General features: G+C 43.5%; 1 protein-coding gene across 3 annotated transcripts in view; it reads left to right on the top strand.

The window, feature by feature from the left end:
• SIPA1L2 (signal induced proliferation associated 1 like 2) overlaps window positions 1-23,774 on the top strand; it is a 200,933-nt gene that overhangs the window by 159,109 nt on the left and 18,050 nt on the right. For all 3 annotated transcript variants that reach the window (XM_045537008.1, XM_045537006.1, XM_045537007.1), the window contains exons 11-18: window positions 1,216-1,473; window positions 3,425-3,508; window positions 4,901-5,001; window positions 5,232-5,335; window positions 7,005-7,393; window positions 8,974-9,198; window positions 13,330-13,483; window positions 15,798-16,017. In XM_045537008.1, the coding sequence (XP_045392964.1) occupies window positions 1,216-1,473; window positions 3,425-3,508; window positions 4,901-5,001; window positions 5,232-5,335; window positions 7,005-7,393; window positions 8,974-9,198; window positions 13,330-13,483; window positions 15,798-16,017 (1,535 nt within the window). The remainder of the gene's footprint in view (window positions 1-1,215; window positions 1,474-3,424; window positions 3,509-4,900; window positions 5,002-5,231; window positions 5,336-7,004; window positions 7,394-8,973; window positions 9,199-13,329; window positions 13,484-15,797; window positions 16,018-23,774) is intronic.

Genomic DNA, 23,774 nt, shown 5'->3' with positions numbered 1-23,774 from the left:
AAGTGATTCTAAGCATCCATGAAAAATGAATCCAAGTGTTGGTTTTTAAATTTAAATTAATGAAGGTGAAATCACTGCATTCGTGCATGGCACTAGCTCACTTCAGGTGCTCAGAGGCCGCGTGGGAGGCTGTGCTATGTCGGCGTGTGGCTGCGGGAGGATGGTGGGACAGTCAGTGCCAGGCACAGGCACGTGAAGTCTGACCAGAAGGCAATAAGGAGACGCTGAAGTTCTTCAGGAAGACAAATCTCATACAGGATTTGTAATAAGAAGGAACCACAGAGAGAGAAACCAGTTAGAATCCACCAACTTCAACATGTTGAACACTCGGGTTAAACTCAGTTTTACAGAGCTTCACACTTGGTCCAGTACTTTTGCTAAGTTGATTGGCGTTCTGTTATGTTGCATTTGACTAAAGGCTTTCTTGAAACACAAAGTGTCAGACAGAAGGAAGCTTCTCTCCTATTTAAAAAGATTTTTCTTACAACTTTATTGAGGTGTAGTGGATATATAATAAACTGCATGTATACAGAGCATACAGTTGGATGAGTTTGGGGATATGTATTAAACAGTCACCACAAATAAGATAATGAGCATTTCCATCAGCCCTAAAAGTGACTGACATTGGTTTGGGTTGTCTTATTTCTAGGGTCTGTGGGCAGAGATGTGGAGGCCAGAGGTCCAGTCTTGGTCCTGCTGAGTCACCTTGAGCAAGGTGTTTAATATCTTTGGGCTTTTGATTTCTAATTACAGTTAGTAGTACTTGTTGTCCCCGAAATGTATTTAAAATACTTAACAACCTTTAGAGTCCTTGAGCCTCTGTCGTGCCTGGTGTTAATCCTTTTAGTTGTATGTGGAGATCTAGGGCAATGGCTCCTCACCCACTGGTAGTTGAGCATTTTGATAACCATACGACCACATGAGCAGGTGCCAATGTGGATGATGTGTGCACCTGTACAGCAGCCAGGCAAAGGCACAAACGGCCTTTTTAATTCCCGAACTCAGTAATTGCTGTCAGGAGAGGAACTGAATAGTAAGGGAATGTTGTTTTGTCGTAGGTAAGATGCTCCTTAGGGATGACTGCTCTGTGTCATTGACTGGGAGCCTCAAGGAGCTCACGTAGCGTCATGTGTGCTGATGGGCACCACCACGAGCAAGCCATGCTGATGGCTCTGCTGTGAGCCTCCCTCTCACCATCTCTTCTTGGCCCAACAGAGGGTGTTCAGAGCTCTGCCGCATCCCCATGGTGGAATACAAACTTGACAGTGAAGGCACCCCCTGTGAATACAAGACCCCCTTCAGGAGGAACACCACATGGCACCGGGTGCCCACGCCTGCTCTGCAGCCTGTCCCCAGAGCCTCGCCCGTCCCCGGCACGCCGGACCGGCTGCAGTGCCAGCAGCTGCTCCAGCAGGCCCAGGCTGCCATTCCTCGCAGCACTTCCTTCGACCGGAAGCTACCTGATGGCACGAGGTAATGCTGGTGCTGTTTCCTCCAGGATGGCCCTTATGTAACTGGGGTGAGAACTTGAAATTGTAGGGAAGGTCTTTTTACTTGGCTTAATCACTTCTAAGTTAGCTTGTTCATAACAAGGTGGTAGGCTGGGTAGCGGGGCAAGATGCAAGTGTGCCTAGAGTCCAGCCCCCTCCTGGTCCCACCGTGGTGCTGATAAAATGCGGGTCCTGCCTACCAGGGCCACGGCTACTCATCTTAATCCAGCATCCCCCCAGCACCCGTCAACTGGCTCTCTGAACCGTCTGGGGAAAGATACCCCAGAAACTATTCTGCGTGAGCCTCAAGAAAAGTGAACAGGCTTGAGTACAAATAAAACAAAACTGAACAATCAGTGGTTAAAATCCGTCACCATAATGTGAGTGGTACTTTAAAAGATTCCAAGATCATTACCACTCCTTCCTTGCTTTCCTCTCTCATTTTAAGCAAAGCAAGTTGAGTTTAAAATTCATTTTTCAGTGAAAGAATACACTTGTTTAAAAGTGAAAGCCAATAGGACTAGAAGCTGGTGAGAATTTCTGGATGCCTCATTTGCATAGGTCATTTTAAGGGAAGAAAATAATGAATTTGTTTTGTTATTGTTAATACCTGTGCATTTTATTTATCTAACTCAGAGGCCATGGAAATGCCACGGCCTCTAAGTTATATGACAAGTTGGCAGACAGGGTAGCAGAGTGGGCCCCAGATGCAGGGGTGCCTAGACGTAGGGTGATGCGCCATGTCTGCAGGATGGCTTGTCAGGCTCTGGTCCGACAGATCATGGACTGGGAGCGAGGCCGTGTGGACTGGAATCTCAGCTCTGGCTCCTTGATGTGCCGTCACCTTGGGCCTGGTACTCATCCTGTCCATGCCTCCAGTTTCCTTACCTGACAAATAAACATGGTGACAGTACAGACCTCATCAGGTCATTCTGAGGATTGACTGGATCAATATATGTAAGATGCTTAGAACTGGGCCTGCCACATAGTAAGTCTGTATGTAAGTATTAACCAGAATTAATTGATAGGATTGAAATGTGGTCATCCTCTACTTTCTCCAACTTACTCTTTCCAGAGTTAGTGCAGGAGTGGTGTTACTTTCATTTGACATCAAATCACCTTGGCTCTGGGTCTCCTTACTCAAGTCTGAGTTTATAAACTCCCCATATTCAAAGAAACATGCATAGGTAGCCCTGGTGAAAGGGGCAGCAAACAGCAGACAACATCTGAAAGGAAAGGGGTCTGTAGAACCTCCTTTATTTAAGTAAATTTAGATAATTTAAGTAAATCTAATTAAAATTTACTTAAAATTAAAGTAAATTTAAGCAATTATAATTTAAGTAAATTATAGGGGAAAAACAGGATTCTGGTAGCAAAAGGGAAACTTGGCAAGCATATCTTCATCAAGTGAGTTTTCATGAGTAGTACTCATTTTTGTATGTCTGAAAAAAGATAAATAGGATTGCATTTAAGCGATGTGTGAAAATAAATAGTTTTGCCAAATTTAGGTTTTTCTCTCTGCATAAGTTTTAAGTATAGAACCAAAACGTGACTTGCCTTAAGTTTCACATAATAGGAATTGGTAACGTTTTCATAATTCTGTGTTCCTGGGGGTTATGGTTCTTTTCTTCCATAGTTCATGGTATATGTGGGGGAAGCATTATCTGTGCTTTAAATCTTTAGATGGCGAAGGCTTGTCCTGCCATATCTCTTTCTTAAGATAAATTGCCAACCATAGACCACCTGATATCCCATGCCATCACCGATTCCCAGTTTATTTTTTCATGATTTATTCTGTTTCACATCGCAGTGTGGTTTTTTTTCTTTTTCTTTGTCATTGTCAAAGTGAATGTATTTGTGAAACAAAACAGGCCAGATCAGGGTGCTTGGCAGATAGCTCAGTACACTGTTAATGATTCTAGTAAACCTTTCAGAAGCTCGCCCAGCAACCAGTCATCGTCCAGTGACCCCGGACCCGGCGGGAGCGGACCCTGGAGACCGCAAGTGGGCTACGACGGGTACTGCTGATTTTCACCTTCCTGCTATTTCTGTGACTCACTCGAAAGCATTTACTGTGCGCCTGCTGTACCCGAGGCCATTTAGGGAATATAAAAATGCCAGGCGTGGTTTTAATAAGTGATTTGTCCAGGTTAGAAGGCTCATTATTTCCGTGTAGGTAGCACTGACTTGTCTATGTCCTTGGCCTATTTTTTTTCTTTTTGATAAGGAAGGGCTTTCTGAACGTGAAAATTAAGGATTTGAGGACTTAGTTTAACCATCACTTAAATTGCTGATGAGGAAGCACTGCTCAAAATCAGGAAAGGGGGTTTAGCATTTGGCTTTGTTTGCTTCCTGTCTGAGGAGCACTGGGAGGTTGCCTCAGTACCCTTAGCTGAGAACTGTCCTTTGTAGTGCCCACGTGGCCTCCAGGAGCCAGCAGCTCAGGCAGAGCCCAAGGACTCCTGTGAACAAAGACACTGAACTGACTGATGCCAAAACTTCTGGGAAGAGAAGGGTGGGCGTGGCTCTGGGGTGTTCTCCTAAGGAGCGATCTGCTCGGGCCACAGTGACTTAGCGTGCTGCCTCGGGGTAGAGTTAAGGAGCCGGGTGCACTGATTTAGAGGAAAGGATGTCCGGTCAGTGGGAAGGACCACTGTGGGGAAAAGCTATGTTACTGCCTCCAGGGGTGTATAGGGCCATTTCTCTCCCTGGAACCTGTGTTTCCAGTTTGGGCTTAGAGGTAGATATGTGTAGTCTGTGTTCCTTACCTTAGATAATAGATGGAGTTCTTAAAAGTTGTATGTCAAGTAATTTTTCTAAATTATGTTGCATTCTAAAAGAAAGGAGTTTTGTGTTTTTCTGTTTTTGTACAAGTGGAAAGACCTTTCCTGGCTTTTTCTGTGAACCAGGATCTGTACGCAGGACTCTGTAAATAAGGATCACTTTCTTCAATTCATCTCTCATAAGATTATATTTTCCTATTTTGGGTTTTCATAAAACAAAGCCCACTTGGATGTAGTCTAAAGTTAATCATTTTTTCTTTTTCTTAAATTAATGTAAAGATGTATCAGTGCCATGTGTACTAGGCACAAGGGGGAAAAATGAGCTGCTCCTTAGCCTGCAGGGACATTGCCTGATCCTGCACAGTCCTTTAACCCCTTGGCATCAGCAGCCCTTCTTTATCTGTAAATGACTGTCATCCAAGCACCTGTATTGACCCTGTGGTGAAACTAGATCCCCAGTTCCCGGTGCTTTTATCTTCTCTGGCCGGGTTCAGCCAACAGACTTTGCATGTCCCTTTGCCAGAAAACAGCTTGTGGCTGGGGATTTCCCTTGCATGGCACATTTGGGAAGCCATGCCCATGCTGGTGGGTGGCATGTGCGCAAGGACCAGCTCTGTCTTCTTCCAGGTGCCAGTCTCCTCTGCTGCTCGAGCACCAGGGCTCAGGCCCTCTGGAATGCGACGGAGCCAGGGAGCGAGAGGATGCCATGGAAACAGGCAGGCACCCAGGTAACGAGGAACTCCTGGAAATCGACCTCCTCTGCTCCCCTTCCCTACTCCTTGTTCCCTTCTCTCTCCCATCACCTGTTCATCCATTCAACCCACATTTGATGAGCACCTGTGTGCCCCAGGCTGAGGTGATGAGCTGGGTTTCCTGATGCAGGAGGGGGTGTGGTCATGGTTGGTTGTGGGCTAACACTGGACTTTGGAAATTCAACTCTTTTCTCTTTATCTGACAGAAACCAAATGGCATGGCCCACCTTCCAAAGTCCTGAGTTCCTATAAAGAAAGAGCCCTGCAGAAAGATGGGAGTTGCAAGGAGTCCCCCAATAAGCTCTCTCACGTAAGTCCTTTGTCCATAAGCCAGCTGCTCGCTTAGCCGGGCCGGGCCAGCTCAGCGCACAGTCGGCGGCGTGATCGCCGGGATACGCAAGAGCGCGTTGCCTCATGGGCTCTTAGAGGTGAGGTTAGAAAAGGAAACAGTCTCCTTGATTTATAAAGGACCTCAGAGAAAGGTCGCACAGCAAATTACTGTCAAAGCCAAGATTATATCCTCAGCCTTTTGATCCTCGACATCCATTGTAGTGGTTACTAAATCGTGTTCCCATCTGTCATCTGTTAGCCACTTACCGGCTTAATGGCATAACACGAGCGGACACTGTGTGGTGGTGCGTGTGGTCTGGGACGCTCTGCCCTTCGCTAGCCACTGTGCAGTCAGACGATTTGTGACAGTCCCGCAGCAGCCAACTCCCAGGTGTGTCGTGGAGGAACAGCGCCCACACGGTAGTTCTGGGTCGTTAAAGGCAGGAGCAGGGATTGGCAGTTATTGACAAATAAAACCAACATTTTAATGTGGCTTATTGAAAATTTTCAGGTGAAGGCAACTTATAAGCTCTGAATTAAGTTATTCCTTTCCCATTCCTTAATGTGTCATCCCTGAGCTTCACAGTTGTCCACTAGCGAACACATGCCGTGTTTCTTCCCTTCGCTGTGGCTGTGACCTTGTCCTGAGTCAGCCTTACCGTATCTGTTTAAATCCACCTTTACAATTTTCTCTTAGTGGTTTCAGCAAAATAGGGAGGGTTAGGGCGTAGGCATGAGAATATCCCTGTGGGATGAAAAGGTCAGTGGGATTTGCTTAAGGATCTGGCAGGGTGGAATGAAAAAAGAAAAGGCTGAACCACTTTAAAATGAATCAAGGCGTGGCCTGTTCTCATGACTCCAAAGCCCTTTGCAGATGCTTCAAACCTGATTGGTTTTCCCAGGCTATGAAGAGAAGCTGTGTGTGTACAAGCACATTGGACAGACAGGGGCATTTCATCTGTTCTGTTTGCTTTGTGTCTTCCAGAGACCCCAAAGCATTGACTCTTTTTTTAGACCTGTTTACTCTAAAGGGAGTCCTTATCTCTTTAACCCTGGGGACATAATTTGACTCTCAGGTCTCTCTCAGAGAAAGAGCTCATGTTTACATTGTGTACTACAGCTCCAAAGTGCTTCTGCATATGTTATTTCGTGCGCTTTGCACAGGAATCACATAAGCAGTGTTACAAGCACAGAGAGGGTTAAGAGACCAGAAAGTCCTACCATTATGACTCAACCCTGAGTCTTCTGCCCCAGACTGCGGGCTGACACTGTACTTTGTCACAGAAGCATTTTCTTGATAAATAGCTGCCCTCTTCCTTTTATTAATCTTCCATGTTCCTTCCCAATTCGGATAGCCTTTGTCAGTTATTTTCTTGTTAGTGACACTGTGGCCATGCTTTTGTGCTTCATGTGCGAGTAAGTAATTGAACAAAGACTTAAAAGATTACCCATTGAACTTAAGATAAATTATGGGACGGATTATGAATTAGGGACTTCTGCATAAAACAGGATGTTTTTGAAAAAGGAAAGCCTGTCACCGCCCACATTGAAGAGGGAAGGAAAGGGGGTGAGATCCCCTGTGAGTTGGGGTGAGATGTAGCTGAGTTCAGGATTTGCTTGAAGGCTCTCCGTCCCTCTGTCCTCTCCAGATTGGAGATAAAAGTTGCTCCAGTCACTCCAGCAGCAACACACTCTCCAGCAACACCTCCAGCAACAGCGACGACAAGCACTTTGGGTCTGGGGACCTGATAGACCCTGAACTGCTGGGGCTGACCTACATCAAAGGGGCCTCCACCGACAGCGGTATCGACACGGCCCCGTGCATGCCCGCCACCATCCTCGGCCCCGTGCACCTGGCGGGCAGCAGGTCCCTGACCCACAGCCGGGCCGAGCAGTGGGCTGACGCTGCCGACGTCTCGGGACCTGACGACGAGCCGGCCAAGTTGTACACCGTGCACGGCTACGCGTCCGCCATCTCTGCCAGCAGTGCTGCCGAAGGCAGCATGGGCGACCTCAGCGAGATCTCCTCTCATTCCAGGTAAGCCCCGCCCACTGCCAGGCTGCGCCCGCTGGGCCACCTGGACCCTGCCTGCTGGGGTGGGGAAGGGGCCTAAAGTTCAAGCTGTGGAGCATAGAAGGTAGGTTGTCACTGCTTCCCTGTCTGTCTTCAGAGGAAGCAGTGGTTTCTGCAACCTAATTGTGAAGGTTTACATTTAAGAAGTCTCTTATTTATGATTTTACTTTCCTTTTTCTTTACATTTGAAAAATGGGAAGGCAGTAGTTATATTAATCACTTACGTTCCTCTCCCAATTCAATCTGTTGTCCCTATACATTTTGGACAAGAGGGGACAAACTCACCAATCTTCCGAGTACAGTAGGAGGTCACGAGAGCAGCACATGGCTCCCTACTGTGAGGACACGTGCACGCCTCCTCCCTGTCCCTGGGTGTGACAGACCTGAGATCCTCTGCATAACAGTGCAGCGTGGCGGCTGGGGTTTATTTAATAAAGACTAGGTAAATGCAAAGGAATTGTGTTCTAAGTGTCCCAAGTGTAGATGTTTAACGTATCGTTTTACACGGTTTTGAATTCTCATTGACGTATGTCTCTACAGTGGATTTAAAACTCCTAATTTGTGATTCTTGCCTTCACTTTCAAAGACTAGGCAAAGAAATATATTTATTGAGGTTTGGCTGTGGACAGAATTTATCTATTCACTCCCACTGCCATTTTTTTTCTTGTCTCCAAGTTACTATCTGATTCTTTCCCAGAACTCTTCTAAATGCTGGAGGACAGAGTCGGATGCACTAAGAATGGGAGTATTCTCCCAGGTACCTAGTGTTGTGAGGGAACGTCTCTCCAATCGATGGTGCTCAAGGCAGGCCTGGAGGGGTCACAGTGACAGGCTTTTTGTGCCCCTCAGCTCTCCTCTTCAGAGTCCTGCCTCGAGCTTTCTCCTCTTCCTCACCCAGCCACTACTAAGGGATACTGAGTGTCATTCATGGATATTTACATCACAAATTAAGGAAAACTCTGCTCCAATTGGTTCACACAACCAAGGTAGTATTGGGGCTCATGTAACCAACAGGTCCAGAACTATCAAGGTTCTGCTCGACCCAGCAGCTCAGAGGGTACTACTGCCCGAGACTGGGTCCCTCCATCCCTAGGCTCCACATGACAGCCCCCCAAAATACCAGCATTCCTCTTTTGGCTAAAAGCAGCTATAGCACCTGCAGGCCTCCCCTGCTTATGCTTCTCTGTCCCCTGGTCACCACTGAGCTTGAGCACCTTCTTGGTAAACATAGTCACCATTTGAGTTTCTTCTTTTTGAAGCATCAGTTTAAGTATGTTGCCCATTTTTCTATTAGATTTCCCCAGCGATGTTTTTAACATCCTTCCTGCCACAGGCACACAACTCACACATGAGCAACCTTAGCCTCTGTAAAATGAGGCTTTCTAGCAAGCTGCATGGTAGAAAGAAGGCTACATCTGCCTCACTGTGCCTGATTTTGCTCACGTAGAAGGACCCAAGTAAAGCCGTGTGGCTCTGAACTTGGCTAGATGCCAGCACTGCTGAACTCTGATTGTGCTGTGGCTTTTGTCTGTTTTTCCCTGCAGTGGTTCTCACCATTCAGGAAGCCCTTCGGCTCACTGTTCAAAAAATAGTGGGTCTCTGGATACATCCAAAGTCTACATCGTGTCTCACTGTAGCAGTCAACAGGTTCCTGGATCTGTGTCCAAGCCCTACCACAGACAAGGGGCAGTGAACAAATATGTCATTGGCTGGAAGAAATCGGAAGGCAGCCCACCTCCCGAGGAGCCCGAAGTGACTGAGTGCCCTGGGTAAGTGGCTGGCTGTGCTTTCCTGGGCAACACCGTTCATGTGGGGATTGACTAATAAGTAAGTGTACTTCCGCCCAAGGGGAAATATATTTTCCAAAAAAGAATAATCTAAAAATATTTTTTTAAACTCTTGAAATGCTGGTGTTTATATTTCTCTATGTCTTCTTTTTCTTTGAATTTACATAAAAAATGAAAATCTGTGTTGTTTTTGTATTCAAAAAGCTATCTGCAGTAGAAAAGTGATGGTAAGGTGCTACTGACAGTGTGAGCCTAGAGTCGCTGTAAAGACACAAGGTCAAGGGCAGTTTGAGTTCCCACAGAGTCGTTGTGTTTCTTAAAGTTGCTATGTAAGTGACATGATAAAAGTATTTTACCTAATTTTAGCATGACTTCTGATTTCCCTTTCAGTTGTTAGGTTTTGTGAGGATAAGATAGGGGAAGGATTAGGTTTTGTGAGGGTGAGGTTTGAAAGAAAAGAGAAAAAAATACTGATAACATTTGTGAAAACGATGCTGATGCCCCTGTGAGGAGACAGGTGCAGGAACTGCATTGCAAGGCTGCAGAGCAAGGATGCTCAGGGCTGTGTAGCGATTGGTTTGCTCATTTTTTAAAGGTTAACAAACAACTTGTGTTAAATTGCCAGGTCACTGTGTTCTGCTGCACCTGCCTGTGGCAGTGTCGTCAGGCGTTGGTGCCGTGAAGACTCTCCAGAGAAATCGTCTAGATTTTTAAGTTTGATCAGTGAACTAGTATCAGTTTTTCTCTTAAAATTATGCCATGTCTAAAATCTATCTTATATGATAATGCCTTCTAAATTAAAAATCATTTTAGTACTAAAATTAAACATGGAATCTTTTTGGTAAAAAAATCATGTCAGTAATTGCAAGGACTTCTTTAGGAAGGAATTTTATAGTGATAGTGACACCTTTTTATTATAAATGCAAATGTTAGACATTGGTGCTTCTGTCTAATAAGAGTCTTCTGAGTGTTTCACAGAAATTCATTCCAAGCCTTTTTTAAATTCTATGAAGTATTTTTTAGCAGCATTTTGTATGTTGCCACAAGCACTGTGTTTAGGCAGAGGCTTCTCCGGGAGAGTCAGAAAGTGTGAAAGGGTCCCATTTGCACAGTTCTCCTGCAAAAAAAGCCCAGGGTTTGTGCATTTCCACTCACTGGGTTGATGGCACTGACATTCAGTGAAAGAGAGACAGTATCAGAAATGTTGTGAGAAAGAGCTTTGCATCCCTGGGTGTCAGTTTGCGTTCCTGCCAGAGAAGACTCAGCGGGTCCCTGCAGGCGCCTCTCATCTGGAGACTCTGGCTGGCCCTGTGGTGCAGGGGCAGGTGGCAGCCCCCACACGTGTTTTGGGCACATCTCAGAGAGAAGGGGCTATAGAAGTCCTTCAGTCCTAACTCTCATTTTATGGGGACGATTTGAGCTCAAAGTGGTTATCACAAGAGGCTAGTGCTGGGATTCGAGACCGGGACTCCTGGGGGTCGTCAGCTCATCCTGTCAGGTGTGGCAGGCATCCTAGGCCCTGCCAGCAGCACAAAGCATGTGTAAGGCAAGGTGCTCGTACCGGATTGCACTAACTGTATTTGAAAAACAGTGTTTTACCAGGTCACTGAAAGATATGCTTAGAAAACTATCAGCCAAGTCTAGCATGTTTGTACCACTGAGAATTAGGGAACATAGTGCACAAAATAGAAAATCACCTGTGCTCTCCGGGAGAAGTTTCACATAGGCCAGTTACTGCTTTAAAACAACATTGTAAAGCCTTACTAATTATCTTGGTTAATAATATAATCTTAACATTTTAAAATAGTGAAAACAAATGAGCAGTTCTGTCTCAGCCTTCTGTGTTGCCATTTATGCTGTTCCTCTGCCTACACGCCCTGCCCGAGCTGCTGAGCCTGTGAGCACCCTCCCAAAGGGGGCTCTTCCCTGCACCCTCTAGCCCAGCACTTTCCACCATGGCTTCCCACTCAACCGGTCATCCTTGCCGGCCGTGCGCACACACCACAAACACAACACCCCCACCCAGGCTGGGGGTCCGCTCACCTGATGGGAGCCCCATGCCCTGCTTACCTCTGATCCACAGTGACTGGCACACGGTAAACCCTCAGAGCATATTTATGACATATCATTGGACAAGCTTTTAAAAAATTACTAATTTAGCAGAGAAAGGTAGTGATTTTTATTCAAACACATATAGGAACTAGAACAGCACATTGTAATCATAATTATAGGTATAATATTTTTATCTATTCAGTTATTGGTAAGAGCTGGGGTTTTTGCTGTTGTTGTTTCCCCGTCTTCCCCCCGGCCCCCATTGCATCTTTCTCAGAGTAAGTGGGGCCTAGAGCTCCTGAGCACCTCCCAACTCCAACTCTCAGAATCAAAAGTTGGGTACTTCTTGGATGCACTCTTTATAAAAACTTCATTGCTGTTTTCCTTATCTAGCTTTTGTGCAAAGGCCCTCCTGGGTCTTGGGTTCTTCTGGTAACTCCATTTTCATGTCATGCCATCTCTCAAACCAAGCAAATCTTCAGTCATGTTCTAAAAGTTTTGAAAAGCTTCTTTTTCATAGCCTTGTTTGTTCATGTTGTCAGTGTAGCTTGTGCTTCCAGAAGAGAGAGGAACAGGGAAACCTGCCCTACCTTAGCAACAGAGCAAAAGCCATGGAGGTTTTTAGATAAATCATTCCTAACTTTGAGCATGTCTGTGTAGGTTTCTTACTCTAATAATTTCCCAGTGAGCTGTCATCCTGTGACAAGATAGCCTTGCTTTTGAAATAAAGAGTCATCTCACCCGTCCCCTCTACCCCACACCTGCCTGGTTTCCATTGAGTTTTACTTCCATATGTGCAGATGAGTATTGAGTGTTTAGTTCCAGTTTAATAGTGGGTACATGTGGTGTTTGTTTTTTGTTTTTCCATTCTTGCAATACCTCACTTAGAAGAATAGTCTCCAGTCCATCCAGGTTGTTACAAAAGGTATTAGTTCACCATTTTTTATGGCTCTGTAGTACTCCATGGTATACATATACCACATTTTATTAATCCACTCATGTATTGATGGGCACTTGGGTTGATTCCACATCTTTGCAATTGTGAATTGTGCTACAGTAAACATTTGAGTGCAAGTGTGGTAAATTCACACCTAATGGGTACAAAGTGCACTATCTGGGTGGTGGGCACTCTTACAACTTTGACTCAAACTGTACAAAAGCAATTCATGTAACCAAAATGTTTGTACACCCCTAATATTCAGAAATAATAAATTAAAAAAACACTAAAAGGAAAAAAAGAGTTGTCTCAGAGGCACAAGACAGTAACATTCAGGTCACTCTCTGTAGCTTGCTGCTGCCATGGGCCGTGAATTCCTGGAGCGCTACGTTTCAAGTCATGTGGGAAAGACTGTTTGCCGCCACTGACAGTACAGCCATGGTTATTTACTGTGTCTTCAGGAATGTTTGGTTGCTCAGATAGCATTTCAGAATAAACGTTTTTCAAATGACACCCCAGTTTTCTCCCTGTAAAGGAGCTGAAAACAGTAATTCAGTTTGACAGTCTTTTGTTGTCTATAAATACATTTTTATATACTGATAATTAAGGGAGACAGCTGCTTTATTTATCCAAACAGCTTTGTGAAATTGCTGATAATAAAACATGCTTGGCACATGCCCAGAATTGATTACTCTTAAACCCCAGGCTCCCTCGGGTGACTTTCTCTCTGCTGCCTGGGTGTGATCGGGGGTCTGGTTGTCCAAGGGTTGCTTCAAAGGACATATGATAATCTCTGATGAATTATTGAAACTGTGTTTTCTGACACAGATTTGGAAAGGGAAAATAGCCTTATTTTAAAAGTTGGCCGTATATATATTTTTTTTCATCCTGGGCTTTGGGGATCTGATGTGTTCGTGAATTATTCAGAAATCTAACTTTGTAGTTGAGCTCATTTCACAAATGTGAAACAGCACGGGATTTGGAACAAATGAAGCAAAATTGAACTGCCTTAAGAATTGTATATATGTGTTTGTGATTGTTGAAACTGGTTACGAGGTTTTTATTCTTACTGCTACAGGCACTTTACATATAGGCTTAATTTCTATTCGGATTTGTTTGGACAGGATGTATAGTGAGATGGATGTGATTTCTGCTGCGACTCAGCATCAGACGGTGGTGGGAGATGCCGTTGCAGAAACTCAGCATGTTCTGTCGAAAGAAGACTTTCTGAAACTGATGCTTCCGGACAGCCCATTAGTGGAGGAGGGGAGAAGAAAGGTTAGTGACTTTTGTACAGCTTTGGAGGTATCAGAAACACTAAAAAAAAAAAAAAAAAGAAAAAGTTCTAAAGAAACTCTAGGGTTTCCAGAGCACTCTCATGTGCATCATCTCTGGTGTGACCCTACCAACAACTCAGTGCATAGTTGGCTGTTTCCAGTTTTTATTTTATCAGTAAGGAAGGGTGCCTCGGAGATGGAATCAAGGGAGGTCTTTCTAATCTTGGATAGAGCCAAAAGTCAGGCCGGCTCACCCTCAAGTCCCCACTCCACTGATGGTTAGCTGCATGGCTTTATGGAAGTGCCCTGGTTTTTTGGTCTCAGTGTCCTGATCTGAAAAAAGGAGATCCTGATACCTGAATGCTGAAGTTAGAGTGAAGGTAAGAAGTAAGGTGTGAAGAGCCTAGTACGGTCCCTGAACATAACTGTGATCGTGAACAGTAGCTGTTAGAATTCATACCCCCCGACTTTTGTTCCAGAACTCTGGCCTCTGCACCAGACTGTCCCTCCTTGTATGTAATCCTGTTCCAGAAATTGACTGGAGTTAGACATTAGACATGACACTGCCTGCGGGCATTATAAATAGGGTTGGAACTTGCAGGCTGCCATTTACAGATACACAGCGGTGACAGGGAAGGCCGTGCTTTATTTTATACACCAACCCCATGTTCAGTGGCATAGCTTCTTCATTCACAGTGCAGTAGTCCCCTGCTAATGTTAGATTACTTATTGTTACTGGTTTTTGTTTCATTGTTATTATAGTTCCTTAAACCACTTTGCTAAATAATGCAAAGTGTTAAAGGGGACTTACAGGCAATTTAACCCAATCACCCCTTTTTGCAAGTAACTGAGGCCCCAGATCGTGAAATGTGAGGTCCATATAAATACTTGGTGCCAGAGTCAGGAGTGGAATCCTTGTCTTTCACTTCTGATCCAGTACTCACTCTTGTTTCAAGTGAAAAGGAAAAAAGAAATCAGGCATTGCAGTGTTGACCATGTTCAGGGTAAACAGCAAGTCTTTGTGTTTCTGTCTTCCCTATACTGCAACAATGCTGCGATTAACCTAATTGTCTTTTTAGAACAACACTCTAATTAGATACTACCTCAAAGCCGCTTTAATCTAACATGCCTGTAATCAAGTTCTGAAGAACCTGCTGGTTGTGTGTGAAGAGGGAATCCCCTAAGAACTCAGTCATAACGAGTCTTTTTTTTTTTTTTTTATCTTGTATCAGATCATGTGTATGGTACTGTATATGCCGGGGTGCAAAGGCAGACTGTTGCACAAAGAGTGCAAATAGCTTTTCTTTTTGTAGGAATGAACTTCTCCTTGACATGTTTTTTTCTTCTGAGACAAATCACCTTCTTTTCACAGTGTAGATTTAACTTTGTAGCTCGTACACATTGCAGTTACCATTCATCAGTGGGAAAGACTTGACAGAATGGAAGGAACACATACAATAGGAATATTTTTAGCCTTCTTGCTGCATTCACAAATGTAAATAGCCATTTCTGTACTTGTTTGATGTGAATATTCTGGCTTTTACTATTGTTTTTGTAAAAGGAACGTATTTCCGTATGCAAAGGAAGTAGTTGGAAATTCAGATTTTATTTAACTTTTCTTAAGTAGTTGACTGCTTCCTTCCTTAGAATTTTCCTTATCCTATCTCTAATTTAATACACATAATTTTAATGACTCCTTTAAATCTGATTATAAATATAATGCTGTAACTAGACTTTCAACAATTACAGACTTTTGCGAGTGATACTACTAAGTGGACAATAAGATTTTACTGGACTGATACCATGTTTTAAACCTGTTTATATGGCCTAGAAAGCTTCAGGGTTCAAAATTGGTTTTATTCTTATTTAGATTAGATTTAACTTCATGTAGTTGATTAGTACAGAAATTGCCTGATATTAAAATATAGTCATTTCAAATTAAAATCAAGCCAGCGCTATGTGTGGTTTTGAATAACTGTTGCCTGAAATGGCAACCTTATATATTTCCAGGAACTATCACTGCTGTAAGATTATGGAGGTTTCATTTAACATTTCAGAATTAATAAAGCTGTGCATGTCTAATTCATGATAATATTTCACAGAATGTCAGAGGAGGAAAACATAAAATTCAATAACTGCACTGAAGCCCTGGTGCGTTTGCCTTGATGGCGAGCATGCCTGGTTTAGTGTTCCTGAGCCAACAGGGGAAACTCAAAGAAGCTATCACAACAGTACATGAAACCACTGGACTTGGATAAATTCCATGCTTTCTGGTTTTTAATGTCTTCCTCCTCCCCATCTTTTTTAAACCCTAGTTCTCGTTCTATGGGAATCTGTCTCCAAGGAGGTCGCTGTACCGCACGCTCTCTGATGAGAGCATATGCAGCAACAGGAGGGGATCCTCCTTTGGCAGCTCCCGAAGTTCCATCCTTGACCAAGCCCTGCCCAACGACATTCTTTTCAGCACCACGCCGCCCTACCACAGCACGCTGCCTCCCAGGACCCAGCCGGCGCCCAGCATGGGGAGCCTGAGAAGTAAGTGAGGGGGTCGGCCGTGCCCAGCAGCTCTGAGGTTGGGCTGGTGGGACAGCGCCTGCCTCGGTGGGCCCTTCAGATGGGCCATCCCCACATAGGTCTGGGGTTTGCTTTTTGGCTTTTTTTAAATATATATCATTTGGTGGTGTCTTTTTTTTTTTCTTTTAAGTAACTTTGAAATATAAACACCCCAGAGTGGACATTTCAAGAAAGGGAGACAACACTATTTTGAAGGAAATTGAAAAACCCATATTAGACATTTTTATCAAGTCCAATAGTGACTTCTATATCATATCTCAGCTGTTGTATCTATAAAGGAAAAGATGTGTGAAGCCTTATGTTTTTAAAAGAAAACTGTGGTATGAGGGGTGAGTTTTCTAGTGAACAGCAGGCAAGAAGGAAAGTTGGTTTTCTACGCTCTGTTTCCTCTTGAAGTTCAATACTCAGTGATGGCAAAGGTGACAGGTGGGCATCGGGAGACCTGAGTCCTGAACTTGGCCTTATGTCCTTGTGCAGGTGATTTGTGTTCTTGTGTCTTCAGCTTATTCTAGTTCACTAATCACAGGTAAACCTCATGATTTCTAGATGATTTTTCCTTCATATCCTTAAAATCTCTGATTTTTACATAGCATCAGTTCTTTATTAATGTGTTGGTTTTTAAAGGAATTTTTTAATTAGCTTTATTTCCTTTGTTTATGGTTTATTTCTGTTACACAGAACAAATGGGACTTTAATCAGAAATATATTCATTGTCAAATATTTTTTTATTTTATCATAGAAATCATTATCTTTAGAACCAATTTAAACTTTATAATACACATAGAGGTCCCAGGCTAAGTGAAATTAAAGTTCTAATAATGTTTCTAATGTTTAACATAATTGGAAAGGAACCTTGTCTCATAAAATTCTTAATCTATTTCTTTAAGTAACATAATAACTTGCCTGTTATAAAGGGTCCATTTACCTAAATTGAAGAAACCTTTAAACTCCTTGACAGCCATATGAAAGGTCAAGCAAACATTCTAATTTTTTATTGATAATATTTTCTAACTCTTTTCCCTTTTTTATAAATAGGTGATTTTAATGTCCTCTTAAAAGCTTTTGTAAAACTCTATTTCCCTGTAAAGGTTTCATTTACAGTGCTCAAAGTATGCTTCTGAACTCTCTATGGTATATGTGTTAATGTAGGTTTTATTAACACATTCTACCTTTTATTTTGCTTCAATGTGAAAGATTTTTTTTTTTTAGCTTCACTTTTTACAAAATAGACTTTACTTTTTAGAGCAGTTTAAGTTTCACAGCAAAATTGAGTAGAAAGTAGAGAGATTTCCCATGTTACCTGCTGCCACGGATTTCCATTTCCCCACTATCAGCATCCCCCCAGGGTTACAGTCAGTGAACCTACACTGACAGGTTATTAACACCCAAAGTTCGTAGTTTGCATTTTAGGGTTCATGCTTTTGTTGTGTGTTTTGTGGGTTTGGACAGATGTATACTGACATGTTCCCACCATCACAGTATCATGCAGAGTAGTTCCACTGCCCTAAAACTCCTCTGTGCTCTGCCTGTTCCTCCCTCCCTCCCATCTACCCCAGGCAGCCACTGATCTGTGGCTGTGTCCATGGTTTTGCCTTTTCCAGAATGTTGTACAGTTGAAATTATACAGTGTGTGGCCTTTTCAGACTGGCCTCTTCCACTTAGTAATAAGCATGTGAGTTCCTTCCATGTCTTCTCATGGCTCAATAGCCCAGCGCTTTTTAGAGCTGAATCATACTCCATTATCTGGATGTACCACAGTTTATTTAATCTATTCATGTGCTAGAGGACTGTATCTTTTTTTAATATGTTCAAAGGCACAATTAGGAAACGGGCAGAATGCACTGTTTACTATTCTAGTTAAAAACTACCTTATTTGTCTTCATTGTTTATTTCTCTAGGAAAAGCAATAAGAGTTGCCCTTGCCATTTGGTATTTTTTAATAAAACCTTCTTATTTGCTGATACACATCCCCTCCTGTTCTATACTTAAACTACTCAGAAAAAATTCTCTAGGTTTGATGGATGAGCTCACAAAATGCAAATGATGGAGCTGGAAATAATTTGTATTGATGTCTGTTCCCCTCAAAACTTTGGATTCCCTCCACCACCACCCGTCCCCTGCCCATGGAGAGTTTAAGCTTCAAGGTCCTAGTTGTTTGGAGAATGGAGTTCCTGGGCCCTCTGACTACAGCAGTCACCTATGTGATTACAGATGCTCCTTGATTTACGACTGGGCTACATCCCAGTAAACCTATTGTAAGTTGAAAATGTCTTAAGTTGAAAATGCATTTAGTACCCCTAACCTACCAAGCATCATAGCTTAGCCTACCCTACCTTAAATGGGCTCAGGACACTTAGCCTACAATTAGGCAAAATCATCTGGCAGCACAGTACACTGTAGTATAGTATCAGTCGTTTACCCTCGTGATTGAGTGGCTGACTGGGAGCTTTTTAGAGCTGCTGGATCGCTGCTGCTACCCAGCATTACAGAGAAAGAGTATTGTACCTCATATCACTGGCCTGGGAAATGTTCAGAAGTCGAAATTTGAACTATGATTCCTGCTAAGTGTGTATTGCTTTCGCACTATTAAAATCTACTCAGGCCAGATTTCAATCACCCGTCCCTTTCTGTGGTTTCTGGTCATTACGCAGACACTCTCTAAGAAGACTACTCTTTAAGAGTAGTTTGACAGTCTGAAACTGGAACAGCCCAGTAAGCTGAAATGTGAGTGCTAATCCCCAGAAGATATCTTTGAGTGAGAAATGAGGAATATTTGAAGTTACCCAGTAGTTTTCTCTTAGTTTGTCAGAGAGACATAGCTGCACGTTAAATCTTGGAATGGAGGTTGGTTCTGGATGGTTTTAAATAGCTGTAGAGAGAGAGTTAAGCAAAAAACTTGGAAGGCACACATATTCTTCTTTTAAACTTTAAAACTAGAGCATTCCTAGGGAGCATCGGATCTTCTAAGAGAGAATCTTTCACCGGTAGAGACTCATTCAGATCCAGGTCATAATTTGGAGGGAAGGTAGCGAGGGCAGAGCCAGTAGCAGCCCACCTCGTCTCCGTGAATACTGGAAGACCTCATCTCTGCACCTTTTCTCCATGCAGTTACTATGGTCACAGGCTTCTCCTTCAGATATTTTAAGCTTTTACAAATCCTAGATTTGAACCTGTCTTGAAATCTTTATTCTCTTGAACCTGAGTTCTTGAATCCAGTGTTGTGAGACAGATACTTAAACTCATTTTGCATGTAATTCATGTCATGATTCGTGTATATTTCCTTTGAGGTTCCTGAAGTGTGCCATATTAAGAGTGGCCATTTGGACACAGTTCACAGGCCAGATAACCGGTGACACTGAAGAGCAGTCACGGTTTCCTTTTCCTCCTTGACAGATGGGACTCCTGGGTTCATTCGGCATAATAGCAACCGTTGGCAAGCTCACAGGTTTAGAGAGAATTCCTGGGTTTTTATGGAGGGGAGATCAAAACTCTCCAAAGAATGATGAAATCTTCCTATGGGGAAAGACTAATGAGAGTTCTTAAGTTTCAAAAAAAGAATAAAAAGAACAGAGAATTATTAGCTTATTTATGGTCCCAGATCCTATAGTTCTGACCTATGCACCTCATAAAGGATGACCCTTGAAGTTAAAGGGGGATTTAGGGGTAGAATAAATAAAAAGAACTAGTATTTTACTTATAATTTAATACTTGCATGAGTTGCTACAGACCCCAGGTGTAGACTCGACGGTCTTGTGTTGTAGGTGATAAAGGCTGCCCACCGCGGGAAGAACAGTCCTTGCCAAGGCTGGCATTTCAGGTGTCCATGACCCTCAACGGCATGGTTTCAACTATTCAATGTGGCATTCTTTCTCTTTTCTCAAATGTCTTCAATATTCCCTGTAATCAATATCTGTTGGTTTCTGGGGAGTAATTGTGAAACCACCAGGAAATGCTGTCAGGAAGGCTCCTTGGCATTTATAATAAAAGTCGTAAAGTTGTACTCAGTAAAGATGGTTACCGCAATTTCATATCTGGGTAAACAGGTGGGAAGCCACAAGATCAATGTCCTAGGCCAGAGAGCAGGTCCCCAGGCAGCAGTGCCTGGACAGCAGCCACCTTCCAGAATCCACGAGTCTCTTGACAGGGCTGAGTTGGGCCCCTGGGTGTTGTGGGCAATAACAATTAGGAGCAGAGAGAAGTGTCCTCAGGAGGTAAAGTAGAATGGCTCTACCCACTGTGCCCCTGAAATGCTTTTAGACAGCAAGCCTCTCCTCCCTCCCGTTTCTCAACTCATTCGGAGAACTCCCAGAAATATTATGCATATGAAATAATTTCAGTTACTATTAATATTATTTTCTACTCAGTGTCTCACCTTATCTGGCATAAGTATGTGGTGATAAGTGCAGTGTCAGTTCAGGTTTCCAGTGGGAAACAGTCTGTGAGGAGCTTGATGTTATCCCTGAAGGTCTCCGTGCTCGATGTGGGAACCTGCGAATGTGCCCCCTGACCTTGTGTCACCCGCTTTCCTGGGCTTCCTGGGGAGTGAGCTGGTCATCACCCAACAGGAAGGGGTCACTGTCTTTTCTTAATTGGCCAGAAGAGTGGTGTGGGCTCCTCTGGATTTGAAATAACAGATTTTGATCCCCAAGGCAAGTGGTACCTTTTCTATAAAACCGTAAAACTCGGGAGACAATAGTTACAGCCACTGTGGCATCACAGAGCACAGGCAATCACTCACTCTTGCTTCCTTCAGATCTGCACTACAGACACCTTATCCAAACCCCTGTCCTACCGCCACCACCACCAAGTTCATCTGCTTATCGAGGACAGCATCTGTGCCTTACTGGTTGTTCTAAGTGCGGATGTAGTACCTGGCATTTCCTAGAATATAGTAGATGCTCAGTAAATATCATCTGGGTGATGGTAGTAGTGGTAAGAATATTGTACAGAATTTTTACTGGTTTGGAGTCTCAAAAATACGAAAAAAGGATGGTAATTTTTTTTTCTAATTATATGATTTTTCCAACTGATAGAATTTTAGAAATTTAGGTGCTTTTTATTTTGATTATTTAGGAAGAAATAAAGGTGGCTGTTAATTCATCTAAGGAGCCTGCCATTGACATAGGGCTCTTCCTGCTTACTGAAAGATGACAGATTTACATTTAAATCCATACTTTTTCAGAGCTTTCATTCTAGAACTGTGCCCTTCACCAAACAGGTCCTCATCATTTGGGTCTCAGCCGAGTGTCCCCTCCTCGGACAGGCTTTCCCCAAACATGCCATCAAGCTATGCCATCACATCAGTGTTTTATTTTCTGCAAATAACTTATCACTACTTGTATTTTCTTGTTTATTGCCTGTTTCCTTCGTGATATAAAGCTTCGTGAGAGCTGAGCCTTGTCTGTGTTGCCTACTGTTGTGCCCCGTCAGTGGCAGGCAGTGCTCACTCATCACATTCAGCATGGGCAGACCGGGCAGTGGATGGCACTCAGATAAACTCTAGAGGAGAGGAGACTTCTAATCTACCAGCCTTCTTTGCCAGTTCAGCAGTATCAAATAGATGAAAGTCCCATTCACAACTGGAGGAGGGGGGACAATAACTTCTAATAAAGAAGAGACATCAAAAACTGTGTTCTTCCTTTTGCTCCCTGGTTCTCCATAAAAAAATGGAGGTGGTGAGCAGCATTGCCTCGGCTTGCATTTGGCTGTGAAATGGACACCCTGAGAACTTCTCAGATGCCAAAGCCATCACTGCCATTTATCCCATGGTCTCTGCATGCTTTGTGTACAGGACAGTGGGCAGAGACCTTTGGAGCTGGTTGGCTGGGCTGCTGTGTGGACAGGTGGATCTGCTCACTTACTCTGGGCATCAGCCTCTCAGCCACCAAGATTCAGATTTGTGCCTTGGCAAAATTATGAATGGGCAATTATCATGGAACTTTGGGGTGCTTAGGAATAGTCAAAGCTTTTATTACTTAACCCCAAAACTATCAGGAAATCACTCCATTGAATATTTGGGGAAGATGGCTGTTTGAGCACACAGCTGCAGGAGGGACAAGGGGAGACAGAACAAGGGACATTGGCCTCACACCCCGTCTTCTGAGTTGGGGGAACAGCCACTGTCCCCTCCATTTCTCATTGCATTTTGCCCGTCTTGTCCCCTCCATCATTTTCTCTGTCTACCTGCTCCTATTAGAGCCACTCAGGTCCTTGTTTGGTGGTGTTAGGGAGCAAAGTAGACAGTACACAGAATGTGCATTAGGTTTGATTTTAGCCTTCAAGAATGCCAAAGCTGACGTGATGGATTATTCCTTTATAAAGGCAAAGAAAACCAACCAGTTGGCATTTCTTAGTAAAACTGATGGACACAATGTACTTTCTGTAGAAATGTTCATATACCTCAAAAAGTTTCCATTCCATTCTTTGATGTTTCCCCCTACAGTGAGGGAAGGCGAGGGGAGTACACCAGTGGGCCCCAGTCCCAGCCAGCCTGGCCTATGCACCCCTCATAGAACTGTACCACTCTTGCACAAGCTCCTGAAGAGCTTGGCCACATGGAAATCAGTGGCAAAAGTAATTGCCACCTAGTTATATAATTTCTTTACACTTAGTGTAGAAAGACTGCCTTGAGCAATGCAGCATGTGTGTTGGAGAGACAGAGGGAAGTGATTTGTAAGTGAGTGAAGTTCCCTGGGCTTCCTTACCTTTCTGCTTGAGAGTTGAATCTTAAACTTCCGGTCAAAGACGGCACCTGAGAGCCAGTTCAGCGCAGTCTCTGGTCAGCGTGGAGAGAGGCTGCTCCCGTGCCTTCCTCCTTCCCAGTTCCTGCGTGGCTGCTTCCATCCGGTCCCAGTTTATGCCTTGGCAAAGACTGAGCGCGTCACATGTAGAACAAATAGAACAAGCAAGAACCATTGTTGTTTCAAAGAAGAGTGCGTGGAGAAGGGAGGGTTGTGGAAATGATGTGGACAATATATCTGTTACTGGGTTCCCTTCAAAATGGAGGCTGGGACTAAATCAGTGCAACATTACCCCATCTTCTAAAGGTGGTAGCATTGAAAATGGGGGCTTGGTTGGCTTAGCTGTAACCATTAGAGGTCTGTTAAGAGACGCATTTGTCAAGGGTGTAAAAAGTCTGTTGGTCTCCCATAAGGCCAAATTTAGAAATGCTATCTGTCTTAGTCCAGATGCCAGCATTTCACAGCTACCCAAAAGGATGTGGGAGCAAAAAAATTACAGGTGCATTTGGTTAATTATGCCCTTTACTTAACTTAATTGCAGGCTCAGACAGCCAGGTGGTCATTATTTTGATTGGTCTAATTAGTCAGATGTGTTCACAAGCAGCTGCATGCAGCATTCTGGGCAGGTTCAGAAAAGGCACATTAAAGAAAGTCCAATTGTGAAGCCTTTTCAGAACTTGTCCTCAGATGCATAATGAGTTCTTAACTAGTATTATTAATGACATAAACACTTAAAGTACCACGATGAGAGTTTAAGGAGAGAAAGAAATGGAAAATGTCCATTTGTAGCCAAAGGACAACTGTCAAACATTGATTGCAGGATGGGCAAGTGGTTTCTGGTTCAGCCATTGATCTAACCATCTTATTAAGTCAGAAGATTAATCCAGCCACCATTTTGTACTTAGCATATGAAATAATGTCCCCTCTTTGATCTGTTAATAAAAACAAAGTTAGTCTTACTGCATTTTTATAACAAGT

Source organism: Lemur catta, chromosome 25 (genome assembly GCF_020740605.2).
Source record: "Lemur catta isolate mLemCat1 chromosome 25, mLemCat1.pri, whole genome shotgun sequence".
Classification (NCBI taxonomy): domain Eukaryota; kingdom Metazoa; phylum Chordata; class Mammalia; order Primates; family Lemuridae; genus Lemur; species Lemur catta.
The sequence above is the reverse complement of the archived record's forward strand: the minus strand, read 5'-3'. Positions and strand labels throughout refer to the sequence as shown.